The 20755-nt window shown below is 40.2% G+C and overlaps 1 protein-coding gene across 1 annotated transcript in view; it reads right to left on the bottom strand.

Moving 5' to 3' along the window:
* Nucleotides 1–19813, bottom strand: part of LOC132677873 (putative cation-transporting ATPase 13A5) — a 74930-nt gene extending 55117 nt beyond the window's left edge. Inside the window, exons 1-5 of the mRNA XM_078453124.2 lie at nucleotides 19559–19813; nucleotides 10601–10673; nucleotides 9676–9804; nucleotides 2341–2511; nucleotides 10–167 (exon numbers count right to left, since the gene is read on the bottom strand). Of these exons, the coding sequence (XP_078309250.2) occupies nucleotides 10–167; nucleotides 2341–2511; nucleotides 9676–9804; nucleotides 10601–10673; nucleotides 19559–19729 (702 nt within the window). The 5' untranslated portion in view covers nucleotides 19730–19813. The remainder of the gene's footprint in view (nucleotides 1–9; nucleotides 168–2340; nucleotides 2512–9675; nucleotides 9805–10600; nucleotides 10674–19558) is intronic.
* Between the last annotated feature and the right edge of the window lie 942 nt (nucleotides 19814–20755).

The following is a 20755-nucleotide window of genomic DNA, read 5'->3' as shown; positions in this document are numbered from 1 at the left end:
AGTACTTACTCCATGGTACATATATACACCAAGGGCATAGAAGAAACCCACAATGCCAAGGAAGGCCAGGAACACTATGAACTTGAAGGCATCATTGTATAGCTTGAAGTTCAGAGGTCGGGGATAGAGGATGGATCTCACCAAGTCCCCTTTGGCAGTATTGTAACCTGCATGAAGGTAATCACAGGTGGAGTAAGTTCCTTTAATACAGTTTACCACGACACCCAAAATGATTTGCATTGAATTAAGGATTGGTTAATAGTGTCATCTGAATATGGGATGAAGACATCACTGCAAACAGTATATTTACATTTATTATCCCTACAAGTCACTAGGAACAATAAGTGGTATTCACTTAACCTTGTTCAATTTCTCTTGCTCTGGAAGTCAGTGCTACAATGGCTCACACAGTGAAGCTCCTCACTCATGCATAAGATTGAGGAAAAGAAGACTGAGGACTGACAGACACAGTCACCAGAGAAGACGAGCTGCTAAGAGAAGACATTAAAGCTCAAGTATGTGTTGAAAATAATAGAAAATGAAGACAAAAGGAAAGCACAAAACAAGTAATTTCTTAAACACATATACCTCTGATCATGTCATTCTTATGCCCAAACACCTTCCAGAACCCCTGATTTTTTGCAATAAAGTTAAAATTTCTAGGCACGGCATTCCAGATCCTGTCAACCCTCAGTATACTCCTGTGTTGCTAGACTTATCTCTTTACTGCTCGCTGCTCTCAGAAAACCCCAAGGCAGTCCTTCTTTTGTGTTTTGCAGAAATAGATTAGCATGTTTTTTTAGCTTTCTGCTAGGACTGGCTAAATCTTTCCCATCCTATCAGGCTTGGCTCAAAATGCCGCCTCATCAAATAAATATTTTCAGAGTTCTACTCCCACACTTCCTATCAAAAATAATTTCTCCCCCTCTTTGGGGTCCCTGTAACACTTAATCATGTGACATCTATCATTGCTCTGTGTTTAGTTAGCTCTAACTCCACACTGTTTCCTGCACCAGACCACAATCCTCTTTAAGGGTAAGGAATGTCTCCTAATTTTTTTCTTTAGCCCTCAGGGCATGGCACTTAGTAGATCTTCATTAAAATCTAAGTTATTGGCAACAAAAGGGGGGCTACTAGATATGAACCACTGTTGTATGAAACACGCCTTAATCCCACTGCTTGGTAAACATATAGTCTCCTCAAACATGGCTTTGTAGGCTTTGGAGAAAAAGAGCAGAGTTTTCTCTAACTTGTTGCCTCAGCATTTTACAAGCTCAGATAAGGTGGTTCCCATGATTTCCATTCATTAGCTCATGCCCACTGACCCCTTTGAAGCAAAACTTGATATTTTTAATTTAAAAAAATCAGGTAGAACAATTGAATCATAGGCTAACACATAGAGACAACAAAGTTCAAGGTGGGTTTTGGATCTGTGCATATGTGGCTGGCAGAAACACAGGTCAGGGGTAGTGTTGGCTGTGTGATGTCCTGTGAAAGACCGGGAGTAAGATTAGTAGTCTTGAAAACTTTTTGAGCATGGTGTGTGTAAACTGCTTCAAAATCTGCTTTAGAAATATGACTTGGTGGCAGATCCAAGGGGAGGTGGAACAAAAGACAAGGCAAAGTATTTGAGGCAAAAGCTGAAAGGGAACAGTCAAGAGAATATTTCTGTTGCAATGGTTAGACAAGAGATGATGAAAGGCCTGGACAAAACACCAACTGTGGGGATGAAGGAAAGGGAGACAAGACTCAGAAGGTATTTGTAGAATTGACAGGATGTGGTGTCCTACTTGGTACGGGAGAAAGTGGGAAGCTAAAGGTGATGTGGACAGACCGGCTAGATGGTGATGCTGTCGACAGAAAAAGGAGGATAAGTCCTTTCGATGCCTTGACTTTGAAGTGTCTGTAGGGAACCCAGAGGGAGGCATCCAGCAGGGACCTGGAAATAACAGCCCAGCAAGCAGCAGTTTGAAAGGAGAAAGTCCTCAGGTGATAATGGTTGGAACTTTTTTCTTGGGAATCACTTAGAGTTGGTATAGAGGGAAAAGGAAAGAAGCCTGGGGACATAAAAAACAAACAAACAAGAACACAGTCTTGCCTTTGAGGCAATGTATTTCATCTCTGTATCATCAATGTATTTCATCTTAGACAAGGGTTTTAACAATGAACCAGTGAGGTTGGAAATGGTGGCAACTTAGAATAAATAAGGATCTGACTAGAAACAAGTATGACTGTTATTACCAGAAGGTGGCAAACTCCATAATCCTAAACCAAATTTCCCCAATCCAACTCCCCCACCTCTAAGCAGGGACTACATTTACAAAAGTGGAATCTACTAACCTGTTTGCAAAACAACTGCTCTCACTGGCCCCTGCCCAGACGGCTTGACCTGGATAACTTCTGTCCCGCAGAAAAGGACATGTTTCCGATAGTCCTCCAAGCTGTGGGATTTCCAGGCCACGGTGTTCTCCGTATGGGGCAGTGGCGTCTTTGTGACAGGTATGCTTTCTCCTAAAGAAGATTGTGTTTTGTTGATTCTGTGTGAACTCAGGTATTCAGAGTTGGTGCTTGACAGTTTTGAGACAGTATACAAACCATAGCTATTCAGGTCTTAATGCCCATTTCCTGGGTCAGATGATTTCTCAAGGATGCTGGCGATGCAAGCAGTGGTGTACTTGGTTATATTTTACATATTTATTTAAGGTCCACCTATATTTTCCATACCTGGTCTGCATGGTTTGCTATCGTAATTTAAAAAGCAGGCCATTTTAACAAAGATAGTTGTCACCTAATTGTCCCCTCAAGTGTTCTTTAAGCCCAAATTTATGCTAGGTAATTAAGGAGCTATAAAGCAAGTATATAGCTATTGTTATTTGCCTCTCATTTATTTATCAACCCATTCATCCATTCACTTGACAAATATTTTTAAGTGCTTATTTTGTGCCAGGCACTGTTCTAGGTGCTTAAAATAATGAAGACAGAAATCCCTCCCTCAGAAAGCCCAGGGAGTCAAGCCAGTAAATAGCAGTAAATAAATGATTAAAGTACAATAAAGTAAGGATTTTGGTAGTATTACTGGGTGATCTGAAGATCTAACCCAGAGGACCAAGAAACATTTCCAGAACAACTAATAAATGACAACTCAAAAGGAAATGAGGCCAACTAGATCAAGGTGGAAAGGAAATTGTTCTTGGAAGAAGTGAAAGATCATGCTGTGCCCTTGGCACTAAAAATGGTTGAGAATGTTTGGGACATTGAGTGTAAGGGTAGAGGTAAGCGGTCCTAGAAGTACAGAGATGAATGAGAAATTATGCCTTCATAAAACCTCTTAAATGTTCTTCATGATCTTTGTGGAGCTTGCAGTGAAAGATAAAAACCAATATAACAAGACAGGGCCTCTCTTTTTTCTTTCTGGATGATCTCAGCTCCATTCTCATTAATACATAATTAATTAACAATTAAAGTGTTAATTAACAATTAATTAAATAGCTAGATCGATAATGTCTAATCTTCATTTCCTCTCTCCTGTGCTTTTGTTCTATGTTTCCCAATGGTGGGCTGTTCATCCCAACCTGGATATCCCACTAGCATCCCTAAGTCCACATACCTAAAATCCATACTAATATTTTGTTTAATTTTTATTTTATTTATTTTTGAGAGACAGAGTGGGGGGGGGGGGTCAGAGAGAGAAGGAGAGAGAGAATCCCAAACAGGCTCTGCGCTGAAAGCCCAATGCGGGCCTTGAACTCACAAACCGGGAGATCATGACCTGAGCCACAATCAATAGTCGGATGCTTAACTGACTGAGCCATCCAGGCACCTCCGTACTAATATTTTTACCACTAAACATCCTCCTTTTTCTTTGTGGTATCATCCTTTTGCTGAGTGACAGGTTTACAGTCTCGGAATCACCTTTGATTCCTCCTCTTCCCGTGCTCTGCCCTCTCATGGTCTGATTCCCCAATTCCTAACTGCTTTTCTCCATGAGTATGTCTCACCAAGTAACTCTTGGACTCTTGCTTTTGGGTCCCAAGGGCTTCACTAGCAATCACTATCTAGTGGTGGCTGCCTTACCAATGGATTACCTATAATTGGCTCCTTGACATGAAAACCATTTTAATAATAATAATTTGAGTCTATGGTAGAACTAATATTTCTTTTTTATGAAAAAGTATCTCACCCACAATATGCCTTGACCTCTTGAGTTGGAAAAGACCTCCAGTCCTTCCTCCTATGTGTCTCCTTTGCTATGAGGCTACTACTGCACTCACACACTCTTGATGCCGTATGGATGGGGATTTTCCCACAACGAGCAGTTCCGTGACACTAGCTGGTTGTCCTACAATTCAATTCAATTCAACTCAATTCAATTCAATTCAATTCTAGATATAGCATCAGATCCCACAGGTTAAGGACTCAGTCCCACAGGACTGCTCCCATGCCACCTCAGATGCTAATTGCAAACCCACATTGTCAACTGTGCTTCTGACTAATAAATCCGAGGTTCCCATAATCCCCTTCTTGGGTTCAATTCATTTGCTAGAGCAGCTTATAGAACTCAGGGAAATACTTACATTTACCAGTTTGTTAAAAGATCTGGTAAAGAATATAGGTAAATAGCCGGATGAAGAGATACATAGGGTAAGTTTTGGAGGGGTCTCAAGTGCAAACTCTTTTGGTAGATTTTCAAAGCCACCACAATCTGAGCATCACTGGCTCTTTTTCCTACACACTCCAGCTAATCTAAGCCACTTGCATATCCTGTTATACATATATATATATGTATTCTTACATGATACCATTCCTCTACTTCCCCTGATGGTGGGAAGACAGGGTATTTAAGATACAAAGAAAATTAGCTCAGAGTTCAAAAGGATACATTTCAGAGATAAAAATAAAAGTGCTAATAACTTCCTCACTCCCAGATTTAAAAAGCATTAGAATGAATTTAAAATTCCATCAGTCTTTTGCTAAATGTTCAATTAGCAAAATAACATGTCATATTTCTAATTTGGAAATAGTATTCTATTGATTATAGTTACAAAATCTAGGTTCTATCTCTCCTAAGTAATAACTGGTGGCAAGGACTTTGACATATATAACTTTTTATATTCCTCATTTTCCTTGCTGGTATGTGATAGGTTGAAAAGACTTATTTTTGCTGAATGCCTGGATGAACTGAATAAAAACAACTGCCCAGGTTTTCCTATGATTGGTTTTTCAACAACCAGTTTTCTACATGGTGCATTTTTTATATCCTAAGGTGCAAGAAGCCATACAATTTTTATTAGTGATCTTGAAAAATCTCAGGAAATTCCTTTAGCCAGGCATTGTCCCTAACTCACTGTCTTTAAAAATTATGATATTTAGCCTTTGTTTGATATTTATCCTTTGTTTGGATTTACCACTTGTGGTCTAAGTGGCTTTGGAAAAGGGATAGGACATTTTGACAAATCTCCAAATCATCATAACACATTGTTTTGAAATCTACCTTTGTGAAAGCAGATACTTAGAGATGATTTCTAATGTTTTTATGCCTATGAATCACTGAATATTAATCCATTATATATTCATAGACTAATATTAGTGGATAGTTTCTGCACACACAACCAATGACATTCGTGGCAGGCAGACATTCAATCAACCAGGGATGGAAGCCATTTGGAGATAATGTTCCAAAGATAACATTCAAATCAGATATGATTTTACACAGAAATGACTTTCAAGTCTCTTTTACACTACTCGCATATTAATAAGGAGCCTCATGCTTGGCCTTTCTTGGAATCTCAAGAAAGGACAATTTGCCTACAAATCTATGGAGTTCTAAGTAGCCCGGAGAGTGTTTCACAAGGAAAAACATTCATCATCCACTTCACCTGGCTTCTAGGACCCGGAAGTCCTGGTGCTGTGAAGCGGGATACTCTCCCTTGTCCCCAGTGAGCCAGTGCCTCTGCATGGAAGCAGTGTTTGAAATGCCATGCCCTTCTTTGTTTCTACTTCTGGGGCCATTAGACTGTGAGCTGTGTAAGGGCAGTGGCCATCTCTCATTTGTCTTGGTGACTCCAGCACACAACATAGTGCCTGGCGCAGAGGAGGCATTTCTGAACCTTTACTGAATAAGTGGATGGGCAAATGAATAACTGAAAGAAAAGGAGAAGTGAGAGACTGGAGGAAAGGAAAAAGGAAGAGGGAAAAGACTCATTAACTCATTATAAGCTTGTCGGACAGGATGTAAATGGGAAATCACCACTTAGGAAAATTTCTGTGTACCCAACTGGGATCTCTGCATACTTCCCCCCCACCACACACACACGTTTCAAATACATCGCTGATTCTGTGAGTAGAGGGAGAAGGAGGGGATTGTGGCAGAGTGAATGAATCCTGCCACTCTCTGCCATAATCACCTCTAAGAGAATGAGGGAGCAGTAGTTTCAAGCATAGGCTCCCAGGTCAAAAGGCCTGGGTTTGAGTGTTTTCGCTTCTTCATAGAATTTATAAGCATTGGAAATTTATGTCATTTACCTATTTTCATGTTTTCTTTGTCTCCACTAGAACATCACCTCTATGAAGACAGATTATTATCTGCCTTGTTCACTGTTGTATCCCTAGCACATAGTAGAGCATTCTGGAATAGGAGCTAATATACATTTGTGGAATGAATGAATGAATGAATGAATAAACAAATGAATCCAAATAGCAACTCTACCACTTTTAAGCTGTGTGACTTTAGGCCAATTACTTATCCTTTCTGGCCCTCAGATTCTCCCACCTTATAGATTCATAGGTTGAATGAAATAATACACGTAAAATATTAGCATAGTGCCTAATACATATAAGAAATAAGAAAAATTAGCTTTTGTGCCAAAAGAAAGTTTCCAGGCATTAACATAATTTCCCCCACATAATTTCCCCCTTTTGCCTCTTGACCACTTTATGAGGAGCTAGATCTTGAAGGAGCCCATTGCCTCCAGAGGCAGAAAGGATAGAGAAGTTGATAGCTGGCTTCTGGGTTTTACACATCATTCGTAAGTTTGACCATGAATTTTAGAGACTACATGAGAATAAGAACAAAGCTTTCCCGTTCACCTGCCTTCCCTCCACTACTTTTCTAGCTACATAAAAATCCCTAGATTGGGAGTTGGAAGAAAATCCAAAGGAAGCTTAGATGTTGTGTGTACTTGAGAGAAGGGGCCGGCACAAAAGTAAGGTAAGGAAAGACCCTAGAAGTTTGTGAAAACAGAGAAAGAGGCATCAGTAGGCCTCCTTTTACAGGGAGATAGGCTTGGGACATTTCTCAAGCCCAGAGCAGAGTGGAAGCAACCGAACGGAGGGCTGCCCTAGACAGACCCACCTCCCCAGTGCCTTGCACAACTTCAAGTAGCCAGACTTGAGTCAGGAGACCTGCCAACTGGTGGGGACAACTGTCTGACTTGGACCAGATACTTTGCAACACTGCTTACTTTCAAGGATGGCAAGATTTGGAGCAAAAATTAAAAAGTAAGTGTAGTTATACGATTACGTTTCTTGCATAGTTGAGCTTATGGCAGTAGGACGAGGCTAAGGAGAGGAGGATGAAGAAGACCCTACAATGGACGTGTGTTATGGGCAGGACTACCCAGTGGAGAGAAAAAGATGAGGAGGCACAAGGAATGTCAGCTCTACCCCTCTTAGAATCTGCTTCCTCCTCACTCCGGTGGCCCCTCACGTCTGGGAGCAAAAAATACCACCTCCAGCCCTGATACTGGCTAGCTGGGCAGTCTGGTCCCTTCTCACCTGCATTTCCTCATTTGTAAATTGGGCATTATAATTCCTAATTTGTTTATCCTATGATGAAGTGAGATATAAAAATTATTTATAAAACATTCATTGCTCTAAAGATGTTTGGAGTATTTGCTAATTCTCTTCTAAATAAAGACCTCTATATATACGAAAGACTGGTTTGCACATGGGACAAAAAAAAAAAAAAAAAAAAACCCAAAAAACAAACAAAAAAAAAAACCTGAGTCACATTCTTGGACAAATGCTCGAGGAAGACATATGCAGTTTCAGGAATCTAAGCATAATCTTATTGTTCAATCAGGATCCTTTTTACAAATGTATACGTGAGTGGGCAGATCTATGTAGACTATGTAATAAAGTATTTAGAGTATGATGGTCTTAGATCTTTCCAAAGAAAACAATGAGAAAGAAGTATATTTCTATTTTATGTGTCTGTCTCTAAAACGGATTTTTACCAGTACATAGTTTACACAGATATTAATGCTGGTGACCTTCTTTTTCTAGAAGTAGACCTAAGAAAAGCCACTCACTGCTTAAGATCATTTTAGGTCAGTTTTGCACATTGAAAGGCAGCTTTGTTTGCCAACTCTACCGTTTCTTTCTCTGAGTTTTCCTCAGAAGTAAGGCAAGAACCAAGCACCCCAGTCAGTAGACCCAGCGGAGTAAACACTGCGATCTCTCCTTCCCTTTTTTCTCACAGCCATGCTCTGTCACCAATGAGAGAAGCCATTCTTCACTGGCAGGCTGCTGGGAAATGTGAGACAGTTGCTGTCTTTGGTTTAGGAGGCCAGTTTTTCTTGGGCATGAGGTTTGCACGTTGGGTGCTATGGCAACATTCCGGATGAAAGATATCATCAGTATGCAAATCCTCATCACTATCATTATAAGGCAGTTAGATTTCAACACACTAAAGGGGCATTTTGTAATTATACCGAGCATAGTTATGTTTACTACATTTCCTTGTCTCAATTTTAAATTAAGCAGACCCATTTTTAATGTGAAATCTGCTTGTGTTGAACAATTTAGGAATCGATGATTCTCTTTACATTTAGGTGATATTAAAAAGGTGTGTGTGTGTGTTTTCCTGTCTTTAGCAACTTGGGAACAGAAAAATACAACAATTTGTAAGCACGAAAGACACATTCTTTCTATTTTTGTGTTGTTGTATAGTTTCTTCTCTCATCATGATGTCCCATGTGTTTTGGTTTTTGCCTAAAGAATATTTTCTAAATAGTGCCTTCCTAATTACACAAATTCAAGTGAACTTTACAAAGCGCAAATGAGAGCAAGGACGACAGTTCAAATCGTTGTTACAAGAAAACTGGCTTTCTGCTTGGTCGGATCAACTGGAAACACAATTCTAAAGAACAGAATGTTACACTGACTTTCCTGAAGGTTCAACTCAATACTCTTCCAGCAAAAACTGGGGCTCCGTTTTCCATCTACAGAGAGCAGGGCTGTATAAAATCTCTGCATCCTGCCAATTATAAGAGTTGTTGGTTTCCGGTTGTGTTCTGTTTGGATAGGTGTGTAAACCATGCTCATGTTTATGAAGACATCATGCATCAAGTAGTCTATTCTCTCACCGTCCTCTGAACCAAACGATCTTATTCACCCCACGCATCAGGAAATTAACCAATCACATATATTAGACTTTTCTTCTAATTTTGTATTTATTATCATTTGATTCTTATATTACGGGTATACATTATATAAATGGGATATATTTTATCCCGTTTGCATTTATGGAGTCTTCACCTGCATGAATAGCCTAGCCGTGTCTACCTCACCTATCTTTCAAAATCTTAATATCAGGCAGGTAAGGATATGTTGATCTGCTTTGCTCTTGGCCGAGATGTTGGACAGGAAAGAAGCAGCTCCATGGCAATGGCCTACCTGTGAGCATGCCTTCAGTCACCACACAGCTTCCATCAATCAGGATAGCATCACATGGCAATGAAGTTTTTCCTGGAAGAATAAGAGTATCCCCAGGAACCAAGAGATGGGATTCCAGCTTCTGCAAACCTACACAACAAAGTTCCCGTGACTGGCTGACCTTTTCCTGTTTTTACTTAAGAATGGGGGAAGGGGAAAAAAATTTAAAAAAGTTACAGAGAGGGAGGGAGGCAAACCACAAGAGACTCTTAAATACTGAGAACAAACTGAGGGTTGATGGGGGTTGCAGGGGAGGGGAAAGTGGGTGATGGGCATTGAGGAGGGCACTTGGGATGAGCACTGGGATGAGCACTGGGAGGAGGGCACTTGTTGGGATGAACCACCCAGCCAGTTTCTGCTACTCTGGGCTGCAGCTCCCTGCTCCTTACAGAGAGCCATGGCCACCCCAACCCAAGGTAAGTCAGAGCAAATACCATTTACAAGCATTCTTCGGGTCTGGATTCTGGATAACAGATTGAAGTGTTAGAATTCAAGGTCTGTTTGGGATCATTAGTTGGGGAAATCAAAACGCCTCAAGAAAGCTTACCCAGTAACATTCCAGTGAGTGAAATATGGGAAGGCAGAGGGAATTGGAAGTGACTCAGACACTGGGTCAAAATGGTTCAATCAGGAGGAGGCATGCAAGGTACTCAGGGTACAAAATTCAGTGAGGTGCTCACCGTCTGGGTCCTGGAAAAGCAGGTCAGCGTTTGCCTGACCTTTCCTCCTTAAGTTTGTCATCTTAAAAGTCTTATTTACCTTACTTTAGCCTCCGTCCTGGGTTTCATCAGAAGAGGTTTTCTCCTCAACTAATAATCGATAACAAATGGGACTGATTCCACTCTGAAATATCAGGATGCTGAAGATGGCAGAACATATCACGTACCTTTGTCCTTTACCATGACTGTAACCTGGACTTTGTTGTGATCCTCCACAAGGTTGTGCAGCTTCACTGATTGCTACCAATTCAAAGTCAACGTTTAAGTATCAGATAGTCCATAACCGGAAAACCACATGATCTCAATACTGTAAATACCAAGCCTGTCACACAGCAAAACTTCCTTGGGCAAAGGCTCACACTCTAGCGTTTCTGCTTCCCTGCCCCAATTCCTACCGCAGCCAACCCCCGACTTATAGCAACAAATATGGTAATTAGTTTAGTGCTATTTCAATTCCAGGAAACATAATGCACAACCACTGTCCCCAAGGACCAACGCTAAGTCCCCGAGGTTGTACTTCTTAAGGGCGCACGATGACACAAGGGAAGAACAAGACCATGAACAGATTAGGTTCCCTCTCGGTACCCGTTTCCCTGTCTATAAAACAACAAAAATGAATTTGATCTTTCCATTGTAAAAGCCTGGGAATATTTGAGTTATGTTTTGATTTTACGTGGAATTTTATCCCCTCCTTTACAAACTGGTGGATTTTCCTATTGGGTCAGCCTGGAGACTGAAGCCATGATGCTCCAGAACCCTAGTGCTTCCCCTTAGGCATTATTCAGCTTAGTTAACTCCCTTTTCCTCATCTGAAAGTGGAGATATTAACAGTACCTCTTCTAGAGGGTTGGATATTACTCATTACGATGGTAAGAGCTCAGCAAGGGTTAATGATTAATAAGAAAGTTGCTGTTGCAAAAACAGCATTGTTTTGTCTAATGCATCCCCTTGGAAGATTTGCTTAGGGTGGAATTCACTGAGATACCACCCTGGGCTAAGTGGAGGAAATGGAAGCAGCCTGGAGAAGCGAAGGCAGCATCTACTGGGATAACTCAGGAGACAGGAAGGCAGAGGAGTGAGGGCAAATTGTCCACACAGTTCCATACACTGACTGTAGGCGACGCCATTGGCAGAGGCATCCCTGGAAGGCACTGCCTCCTTCTGTATGGACGTCACTTACTTGGATACTTCTAAGTAGAAGAGATCTGAATACCGTCAACAGTACTTTAAACATAGCTTAACCTAATTCAAGTATAAAACTTTCCCTTTTAGATGATAGGGTAAATTATTTTTATCTGCCCTCTTGATGATTTTTAAGGTAGCCAATGTCACCAGATAAACATTACACACAATTACACAATTTTCCTCTTGAGAGAAATTAATAAATTTGGTGTTTCTATTTATACAGAACAATTTCTTATTTACTCCATTTTTTTTAGGAAAGGCAACACTTCAATCATTTGGAACAACTGAATGGAAGAAATGCTACTGCTGTTTGTTAGGTACATAGTCATTGCCCTAACTTGACTTTCTGAGGCTTCCCTATTGGGGCATCCATTTTACTGATGGGTAATAGCGAGAAAGTCAGCCGTGGTTCTGGGACAAGAACACTGGATTCATTCAGGACTCCTGAGTCGTGGGTCAAGTTTACCCACTAACCAGCCATGTACCTGTATATAAGAAATTTCACTTTATGTTACTTGTTCTTTCTGTAAACAAATGACATTGAATTGAATCATTTTCAAGCTCCTTCAAAACTCAACATGTCTGATACGGATATGTTTTGCATATCAGAGATTTAGTCAAAGCCCCTAAGACTTCATAGAAGAAATAACCTGGGGTTTATAAATGGCTCACAGTATTATTATTAGGCAGTTTAAAACAGTAAGCAACTCCTACGTGCCAGGCACTGTTGTAAGCACTTGAAATGTATTGCTTGATTTTTTTTTTCTCCTCAAAATAATCCTATGATGTTATTGTCTCCAATGTACATATAACAAAATAAAATGACCAAAAAGAAACAAAAAACAAAAAACAAAAACAAACCAGGGTCTTGGAAATGTTAAAGTAACTTGTCTTCAATCATTTACTTACTAAGTATTAAGATTGACAGTAAAACCTGGGTTTATCTGACTCTAAAGCCTTTTCTGTTGATGAATATGTTCCCCTAAAGTGTTTGAAAATAGCTTTTTTCCTTTAAGAAGATAAATAACCTTCCTTTGTTATAAATTTCTTTAAGTTACTTTCTTGCTTAGCAAACTCTTCTAGCCACTGCCATGAGAATTTCACCCTAGCTTAAGAGGATGATAATCAACACATTTGGAAGTGGTGAAGTATAAGTTCAAAATGCCCTCTCAAAAATCATTATGGCATCAAGCTGGATTTATTCATCAGGCTTAGCATTCTGCGAAACCTGCCATGCTTCCATGCCTTCGTTCAAGCTATTACCTGGAATGCTCACCCAGGTTTTCTACCAGCAAACTCCTAATCCTTCACATAAAGTCTGGCTCAAACGTCACCGCCACTCCATAAGTCTCTAACATCTCAGAAAGAATTCATTGTTCTGCTCCCTGTGTTTCCGCCTGTATTAGTGTATGACCAATTCCATTACAGGCGTTTTCTTGTCAGGTCTCCTGTGTGAGGCAGGTGGTTCAAAGAGCCAAACACTCATCTATGTACCCCTGGAGTCTGTCACATAGTAGGCCCTCAGCAAACATTTACTTAATAGAACTGAATTGTTCCACGTCTCCCGACAACACTGGAGAAGGATAATATAAGCTTCCTCTCTGAGCTAATGTACCCAGAAACTCTACAAACACAGGTTTCTATGACAACCAACCAGCTAGGAGAAAGCAGGTGCTATGATGCTTGCCGTGATTTGGAAGCTCGTTGCCTGATTTTCATTAGGCCCCCTCTGGTTTCTCCAGTCCCGGTTTAGTGGGACCAGGATCAGTTTCCAAGGCTAATTTGCATATTGTTATTATTCCGGCATCTGTTGCTGTGTGTCCTTGTGTTTGCTGTGGCTGGATTTCCTCCAGAGATGAGTAATGAGGGCACTAACTCAGGTGTCTTTTGAGCCCAGCTCAGTCATGGCTAAAGGCAAAGCACCATGGGTCAGATACTCTCAGTGCTATCTCTAGTGGCCGCCTGTGGAGCCAGCAATAGAGTATGCAACACGGCTCAGTGTAAATACAGTTGAGTGCCAGCTCAATTTACACTCATACCTACACCAAACTTGCTAGAGAGGGGCTGCCGAGGGTGTTTCTTGGCGTAGGCAAGGTGCCTCTCTCTTTGCTGCATGATTTGGGGCCACAGTAGATGCAGAAAGATAGTTTATTCCACTCCTGCAAACACCTCCCCTCTTGCAATTTTCAAAAGCTGTTATATCTTTAGCATGATTTGTAAATGACAGTAGATGCTCCTTCCATTTCTAGCAGCCCCTTTCCCAAATATTTTCGTAATAAAATTATCAATCGTTTACTGCTGCAAGGAAACGCATAGGTCTCTTTGAGATTTTGCTCCGTGGGACAGTGTGAAGTACTTGATGTAGAATCAGGAAACCCGGGGCTGGGATCTATAGCCACGATTACCGAGCAAGTCACTTCACCTCCCTGATTGTCCCCATCCCTCCGTCTCAGGTGGTGGGAGGACACCACAACCACATGCGTATCATTTTAGAGGCTGCCATGCCCCACACAAGCACATCTGTCACAGACGGGGGGAGCCCGTTACAAATTGTGCTAAATAAATATTGATTGGTGAGCATTTGTGATTTAAACTGCAAAAATAGTTTCAGGCAACTGGCCCATTTTGTATAATGTTACAAGATCCCTTAGAGTTTGGGTCTGATAAGCTTTTGTTAACAAATATTAACTGCAAGGGCACCTGGGTGGCTCAGTCAGTTAACAGTCCGACTCTTGGTTTCGGCTCAGGTTATGATGTCACGGTTTTGTGGGTTCAAGTGCCCCATCAAGCTCTGTGCTGACAGCTTAGACTCTGCTTGGGATTCTCTGTATTTCTCTCTCTCTGTCCCTCCCCCCTCGCACTGTCTCTCTCTCAAAATAAATCAATAAAACTTGGAAAAAAAACCCAAATATTAACTGCTAATGGAATTAATGTCTCCTTGTTAAAGCTTTTGCAGTTCTGCCATCAAGTGAAGTTCCCAGGTCAGTTACTATTTTAAACAAAGACATGTAGGGATTTTAAGATGAAGAACCTGAATATTTAAGATTCATTAAAGATTTTAAAATAAATATTGAGAAAATTACAAATAGAACAGAGCATGCCTACTTTTAGAAGAGCACTTGAGCAGCAAAACAAGAAAGGCAGAAACCCAGAAAAAAGAGAAACATATTTGACTGCACACATTTTAAAATATCTGACAAAAGTCAAGTCAGAGGAAAAATGATAGACTAAGAAAGAAAACTTTTCCACATGGATGATGGATATAAAGAGACAATAAATAGAAAACAAAAATGCATATATCTTTTGGAGGAAAATGTATCTAATCTCACTAATAATTAGTGGAATATAAATTAAAACATCATTGGGACACAATTTTTTTAAAATACATTAGACTAAAAAAAATTTAAACATCAATATATAACACTGGTGAGGATCTGGAGAAATGGATACTCTCATATGTTGCCGTTATTTTATTTAAGAAAATAATAAATATCGCAGGATCTATTAACATCCAAAATATACATACCTTTTGATTCAGCAACCTGGCTTTTGATTATTTTACTAAAAACAAATGCAAACACTCATATGTAAGGACACATCTATATTGTAGTTGTGTGTAATTCAGCATACTTGTGGTGGCAAAAATTGGAAAGGAAGCCCCCTATTTTCTAGAAATAAACGAATGGCTGAACAAATTATGATATACCATGGAATTTCACACCGTTATTTTTAAACGTGATTTAGAATTATTTATTTACTTGGTAGATAGCCGTTATATTTATTGTAAAGTGACAAATGCAAGTTCCAGATTAATGTACAAAGTATGTTCCTGTTTTATTGAAACAAATTAATAAATACATAAGTAAATCTCCACATAAACTTGTATTTCTCTGCATCTTATAGAGGAGAAAAAATGAAATATATATTTAGCTAATGATGACATAAATAAATAAATAAATAAATAAATATATGTATTGGGGATCTTAGTGCTTGAATTTGTCTTTTGGTGGATTCCTCTGGAACAACAGCTCTTAAGCTTTCAGAATGCATGACAAGCACCTGTTATGAAACTGTGAAAAAGCACAGATTCCTCTTGTTACCTTGGATATTTTGACTTAATGGGTCAGGAGCTTAGGAATCTTGACTAATTCTCTCACTGAAACATTGCCCTCTAGAGTATTGAATCAAACCTCTTTTCTCTGTAACCCTTCCCAACTCCCACACAGGAATCTCTATATTTCTTTTCTGTTTCCTTAAAGACAGTTATACCTACGTTCCAAATGAAAAAAAATAGTGTAAAGGAACTTGAGGAGAGACTGAAATTTGTCATAAACATGTAGATGGGAAGTATGTATTTAAGTCAGGGGAAATATGTGGAAATATTGTAAGGGGTGTAACACATCAAGTGGTAACACCACATTTACTTAGGACCCATTGATTACAGGCAACAGAAATTGGTTAAACTGGTTTAAGCAGATGAGAAATTGTGAAGATGCAGGGACATCTCACTAACCTAAGGTGGGAAGTGAAGCCAGAGCTCCCAAAGGCTTCAAACAAGAGCAGGAAATGCTATGAAGAGTAGGTTATTCATTCGGTCTCTGTCTCTCTGCCCTCTCCCTTTCTGCTGGGCTCCATATGGCTCACCTCTGTGTCTCTGTGTATTTGGTTCGTTCTTTGTGCCAGTTTTTTTCTCTTCTGTCCACACACAAGGATCAAGGGTTGCCACCCTGGTCCTAGCATCACTTTTCAGATCACATTCCTGACAGAGCATGACAGATAGCTTCAAGTCTTAGGCTTGGATCCCAGGCTAAAAGATATATGGGCATCATTCCTGCTGATGGACTGGCTTCCGCTGGGTCAGATACCCCCGTTCCAACTATGTGTGCCAGTGGAAAGAGAGAGCCACCTAGAGCAAACTAGTTGCAGGCTGCCAGAGTTCTAAGAGGAGGGGGGTTGCAGTGCTTGCCCCAAAATATGTGTACTACTTTCATGCTTGTCAGGGAATACGAGGCTGGAGAGAGTAACCCAAGTTCATGGGTACAGGCTCCATTAAAGTCCACTGTACTTCATGTCTTTGGGTCCTATGAGCTACTGGTACATATTTATAGTACATATCCCTTTGATGATTAGGGTAATTTAGACAGGTTTCTATTCTTCATACACATCTTGACTTGAGTAGTTTAGGACTAAAGTCCAAGTGAACACTATTAGGGTCCAATAGGAATTAACTCCAGTTTGCAGCACATGCTCTCAGATTTCCAGTGGCCAGAAAATTTCTTACTAGCATTCTAAAGTTTTCAAGGGCTTTTTTTCATTCCTTGTCAGTGGCCCTGGCAAAATGATAGAATCCTAAAATGGTGAGACCTAAAAAAGTAGGGTATAACCTCCACCATGCATATAGCTGAGGAAAGTGAGCCCAAGGAAAACAGAGTCCTCGGGCTCATATGAGTGAACCAGCGGTTGTTACCAGCCCTGTCCTGATGGTCCCATGCTGCCTCCTGTTCTCTTCAATCTCTGTACCCCCTCCCCCTCCCATCTGTCCCTTGCCAACTTTCCCTAACTTTTAATAATAAAAACAGCAACAGCAATATCAATGATAACAAGAACTAACATTTTACTAAGTGCCTACTATGTACCAGAAATATAAGTATTCAAAGTGATTGTTTCATTTAATTCGCTCAACTCTAACACCAACACACACTCACGTGCCCACACACATACACACCTTCTACAGATGAGGAAACTGATTATAACAGCACCAAGTAACACAAACAGGAGAGGTAAGGGGGAGGTTTTCAATCTGACTAGATAAGTTCTCCCTCCCAAAAGGCCTCAGAGAGTTCTGTGTTTTTCCTGAGAACACTTGGATGGTTTATGACGATATATCCGGGTGACTGTGCGTAGATGTCGCCCCAGTGGAAGGAACGACATGCGAGAAGGGCTGTATTCACTGATGTGTGACTTAAGCCAGAAAGTGTATGAATGGCTTGCACGTATCAAATCAGATATTCTATTAAGGAAAGATTTCTCAAAACCCAGAAACTAGAAATTCTATCTGCTGGCTTCACATTACATACCTTTATCAAATGACTAAGGTAAAAGCTTAGGACACTCTACTTTTCTATTGAGACTCAGCAGAATAGTCAGATCTTTATTGTCTTGGTGTCTATGGTCATGCTTTTGCTCAAAGGCCCAGAGTTCACCAGAAAGACAGTTACTCTCCCCCAGGTCTCGGCATCCAGGCAAGTTGCTGGTCACTCTTCACATCTTTGGGATATAAATTAGTTTGTGAAAAAACACACCTAGGTACTCACTTTTTAAAAAGGCAGAAAACCAGAAACAAAACAAAGTCCTAGTAGCCTGGTCTCCAGCTCAAAGTATCTCCATTCATCTAACTTTTCATTTTTAGATCCTGTTTCCTAACTCTTTACATATCTATTGTCTTTCATTTCTCATCAAAGACTTCATAACTCAAAATTTGTAGGATCTAAAACCAGATAACGAGCCGATATTAGATTTAATATTGTTGAGCCACTGAAATGGAATAGGAATGAAAGCTCCCTTTCAGTTAGGCTTATGTAAAGGCCCCACGTCTGCCTTTCTGACTTGTGCCCAGTGCTCACTGTGTGGACATCGAGAACTCATCTCCCTTCTCAACACTTGTGTTTGACTTTCATTCCCAGCTGTGACACTACTTTGGAAAGTGCCTTATGCTAAGGAAATATCGCACATGTGGCAGAATTTCATTTTATGAGGAGCCAGAAGCTCTGACTCTGTCACAAAACCAAACTCTGATTTGGAACAAGCTCCCTGGATCTTAGTTTTTTTCCCTGGAGATGAAGGATGAAACTTGAGACTAGGCGGTTTCAACAGTGCAGTAGAGTTGACAGGCTGACACAGTGTACCGTAACAATGCCCAGCCCCCAGCCCCATCTCTACAAAGCTAATTCCATAGTCAAGTTTTCAAAAACATACAGAAAATACAGTGAGACATCGTTTTTGGGGTTGCCTCCTGATTTTCAGGCTGATGATTCTTAAGCAAAGTAGCCAAACGTTTTCTAGAAAGATACTGTGGGGGCTGAGACTTGCAGGGACTGTGGAGTTATAAGTAATATTCAGCAAAATTCTATTTCAGAATGCACTGCTATCTCATTTAGAAGACTGATTATTTTGGGGCACGTGGATGGCTCAGTCAGCTGCGTCTGAATCTTGATTTCAACTCAGGTCATGATCTAGTATTTCATGAGATCAAGACCCATGTTGCCTTATTGGAATTCTCTCTCTCCCCCTCTCTCTTCCCCTTCCCTGCTCATGCTCACTTGCTCTCTCTCAAAATAAATAAACTTAAAAAAGAAGACTATTTTTTAAAAAGGAAGACTTTAAATCGCTACAAGATGGGGCGCCTGGGTGGCTCAGTCGGTCAAGCATCTGACTTCAGCTCAGGTCATGATCTCACAGTCTGTGACTTCAAGCCCCATGTCGGGCTCTGTGCTGACAGCTCGGAGCCTGGAGTTTGCTTCAGATTCTGTGTCTCCCTCTCTTTCTGACCTTCCCCTGTTCATGCTCTGTCTCTGTCTCAAAAATAAGTTAAAACATTTAAAAAAATTTAGCTATGAGATGAACAATGATGGAAAGGTATGCTGTCATCATTAATCCATCAAAGCATTCTTTCCCACCATACTCAGATACAGCCTCAGAGTCCTTCTGAACACTGTATGCGGGTCAGCCTTCAGTCGATAAATCCAGGTTTTCAAAGACATTTACATCTACCTGCTATTTCTGAAGATCTCCTGAGTTCTTACATTTAGTAAGCCCTTTTTTTTTTTGCTTTATGACTTAAGTTTCACAAAGCTACTCCTTGCTGTCAGTGGAAAACCCAGAGGCTTTGCTTCTTGTGCACCATAAGCTTAATAGAACCCAACTGTGATTTTAGCTCTTACCTGTCGCAAATCATACACACTTAAGACAATGGAGATAATAGACAAGATGATGATGGCCACAGAGTATTCTATGTAACCTTGAGACAGCCACAAAGTTAGGGTAAAGGCTTGGAACACGTAGAATGGATTTAAAACCTGCAAGTACAAAAACAGCATGTGAGTCACTTGCATGGATCACATCATTTCAAAGAAATTGAAGAAGAAACAAAGAAATGGAGAAAATTTCCATGCTTATGGATTAGAAGAGCAAATATTGTTAAAATGTCTAAACTACCCAAAGCAATCTGTACATCCAATGCAATCCCTATCAACACACCACCAGCATTTTGTCACAAAGCAAGAACAAACAATTCTAAAATTTGTGTGGAACCACAAAAACCCTGAGTATCAAAAATCATGTTGAAAAAGAAAACAATTCCAGACTTCAAGCTATATTACAAAGCTGTAATCATCAAGACAGTATGGTACTGGCACAAAAACAGACACATAGATCAATGGATCAGAATAGAGAACCCAGAAATGGACCCACAACTATAGGGTAGCTAATCTTCAACAAATCAGGAAAGACTATCCAATGGAAAGAAGACAATCTCTCCAACAAATGGTGTTGGGAAAATTGGATGGCAATAAGCAAAAGAATGAAACTGGACCACTTTCTTACACCATACACAAAAATAAATTCAAAATGGAAGAAAAGCCTAACTGTGAGACAGGAAACCATCAAAATGCTAGAGGAGAACATAGGCAGCAACTTCTCTGATCTTGGTCACAGCAACTTCTTACCAGATACATCTCCAGAGGCAAGGGACATGAAAGCAAAAAAGAACTATTGGCACTTCATCAAGAAAAAAAGCTTCTGTACACCAAGGGAAATAATCAACAAAACTAAAAAGACAACCTACAGAATGGGAGAAGATATTTGCAAATGACATATAAGACAAAGGGCTAGTATCCAAAGTCTATAAATAACTTATCAAACTCAACCTCCCAAAAATAATCCAGTGAAGAAATGGGCAGAAGACATGAACAGACATTTCTCCAAAGAAGGCATTCAAATGGCTAACAGACACGTGAAAAAAATGCTCAACATCACTCATCATCAGGGAAATACAAATCAAAACCACTGCCAGATACCAGGTACCACCTCACACCTGTCAGAACGGCTAAAATTAACAACTCAGGAAACAATGGATGCTA

Source organism: Panthera onca, chromosome C2, assembly GCF_046562875.1.
Source record: "Panthera onca isolate mPanOnc1 chromosome C2, mPanOnc1 haplotype 2, whole genome shotgun sequence".
NCBI lineage: Eukaryota > Metazoa > Chordata > Mammalia > Carnivora > Felidae > Panthera > Panthera onca.
Note: the sequence above shows the minus strand (reverse complement) of the source record. Positions and strands in the feature narration are given on the sequence as shown.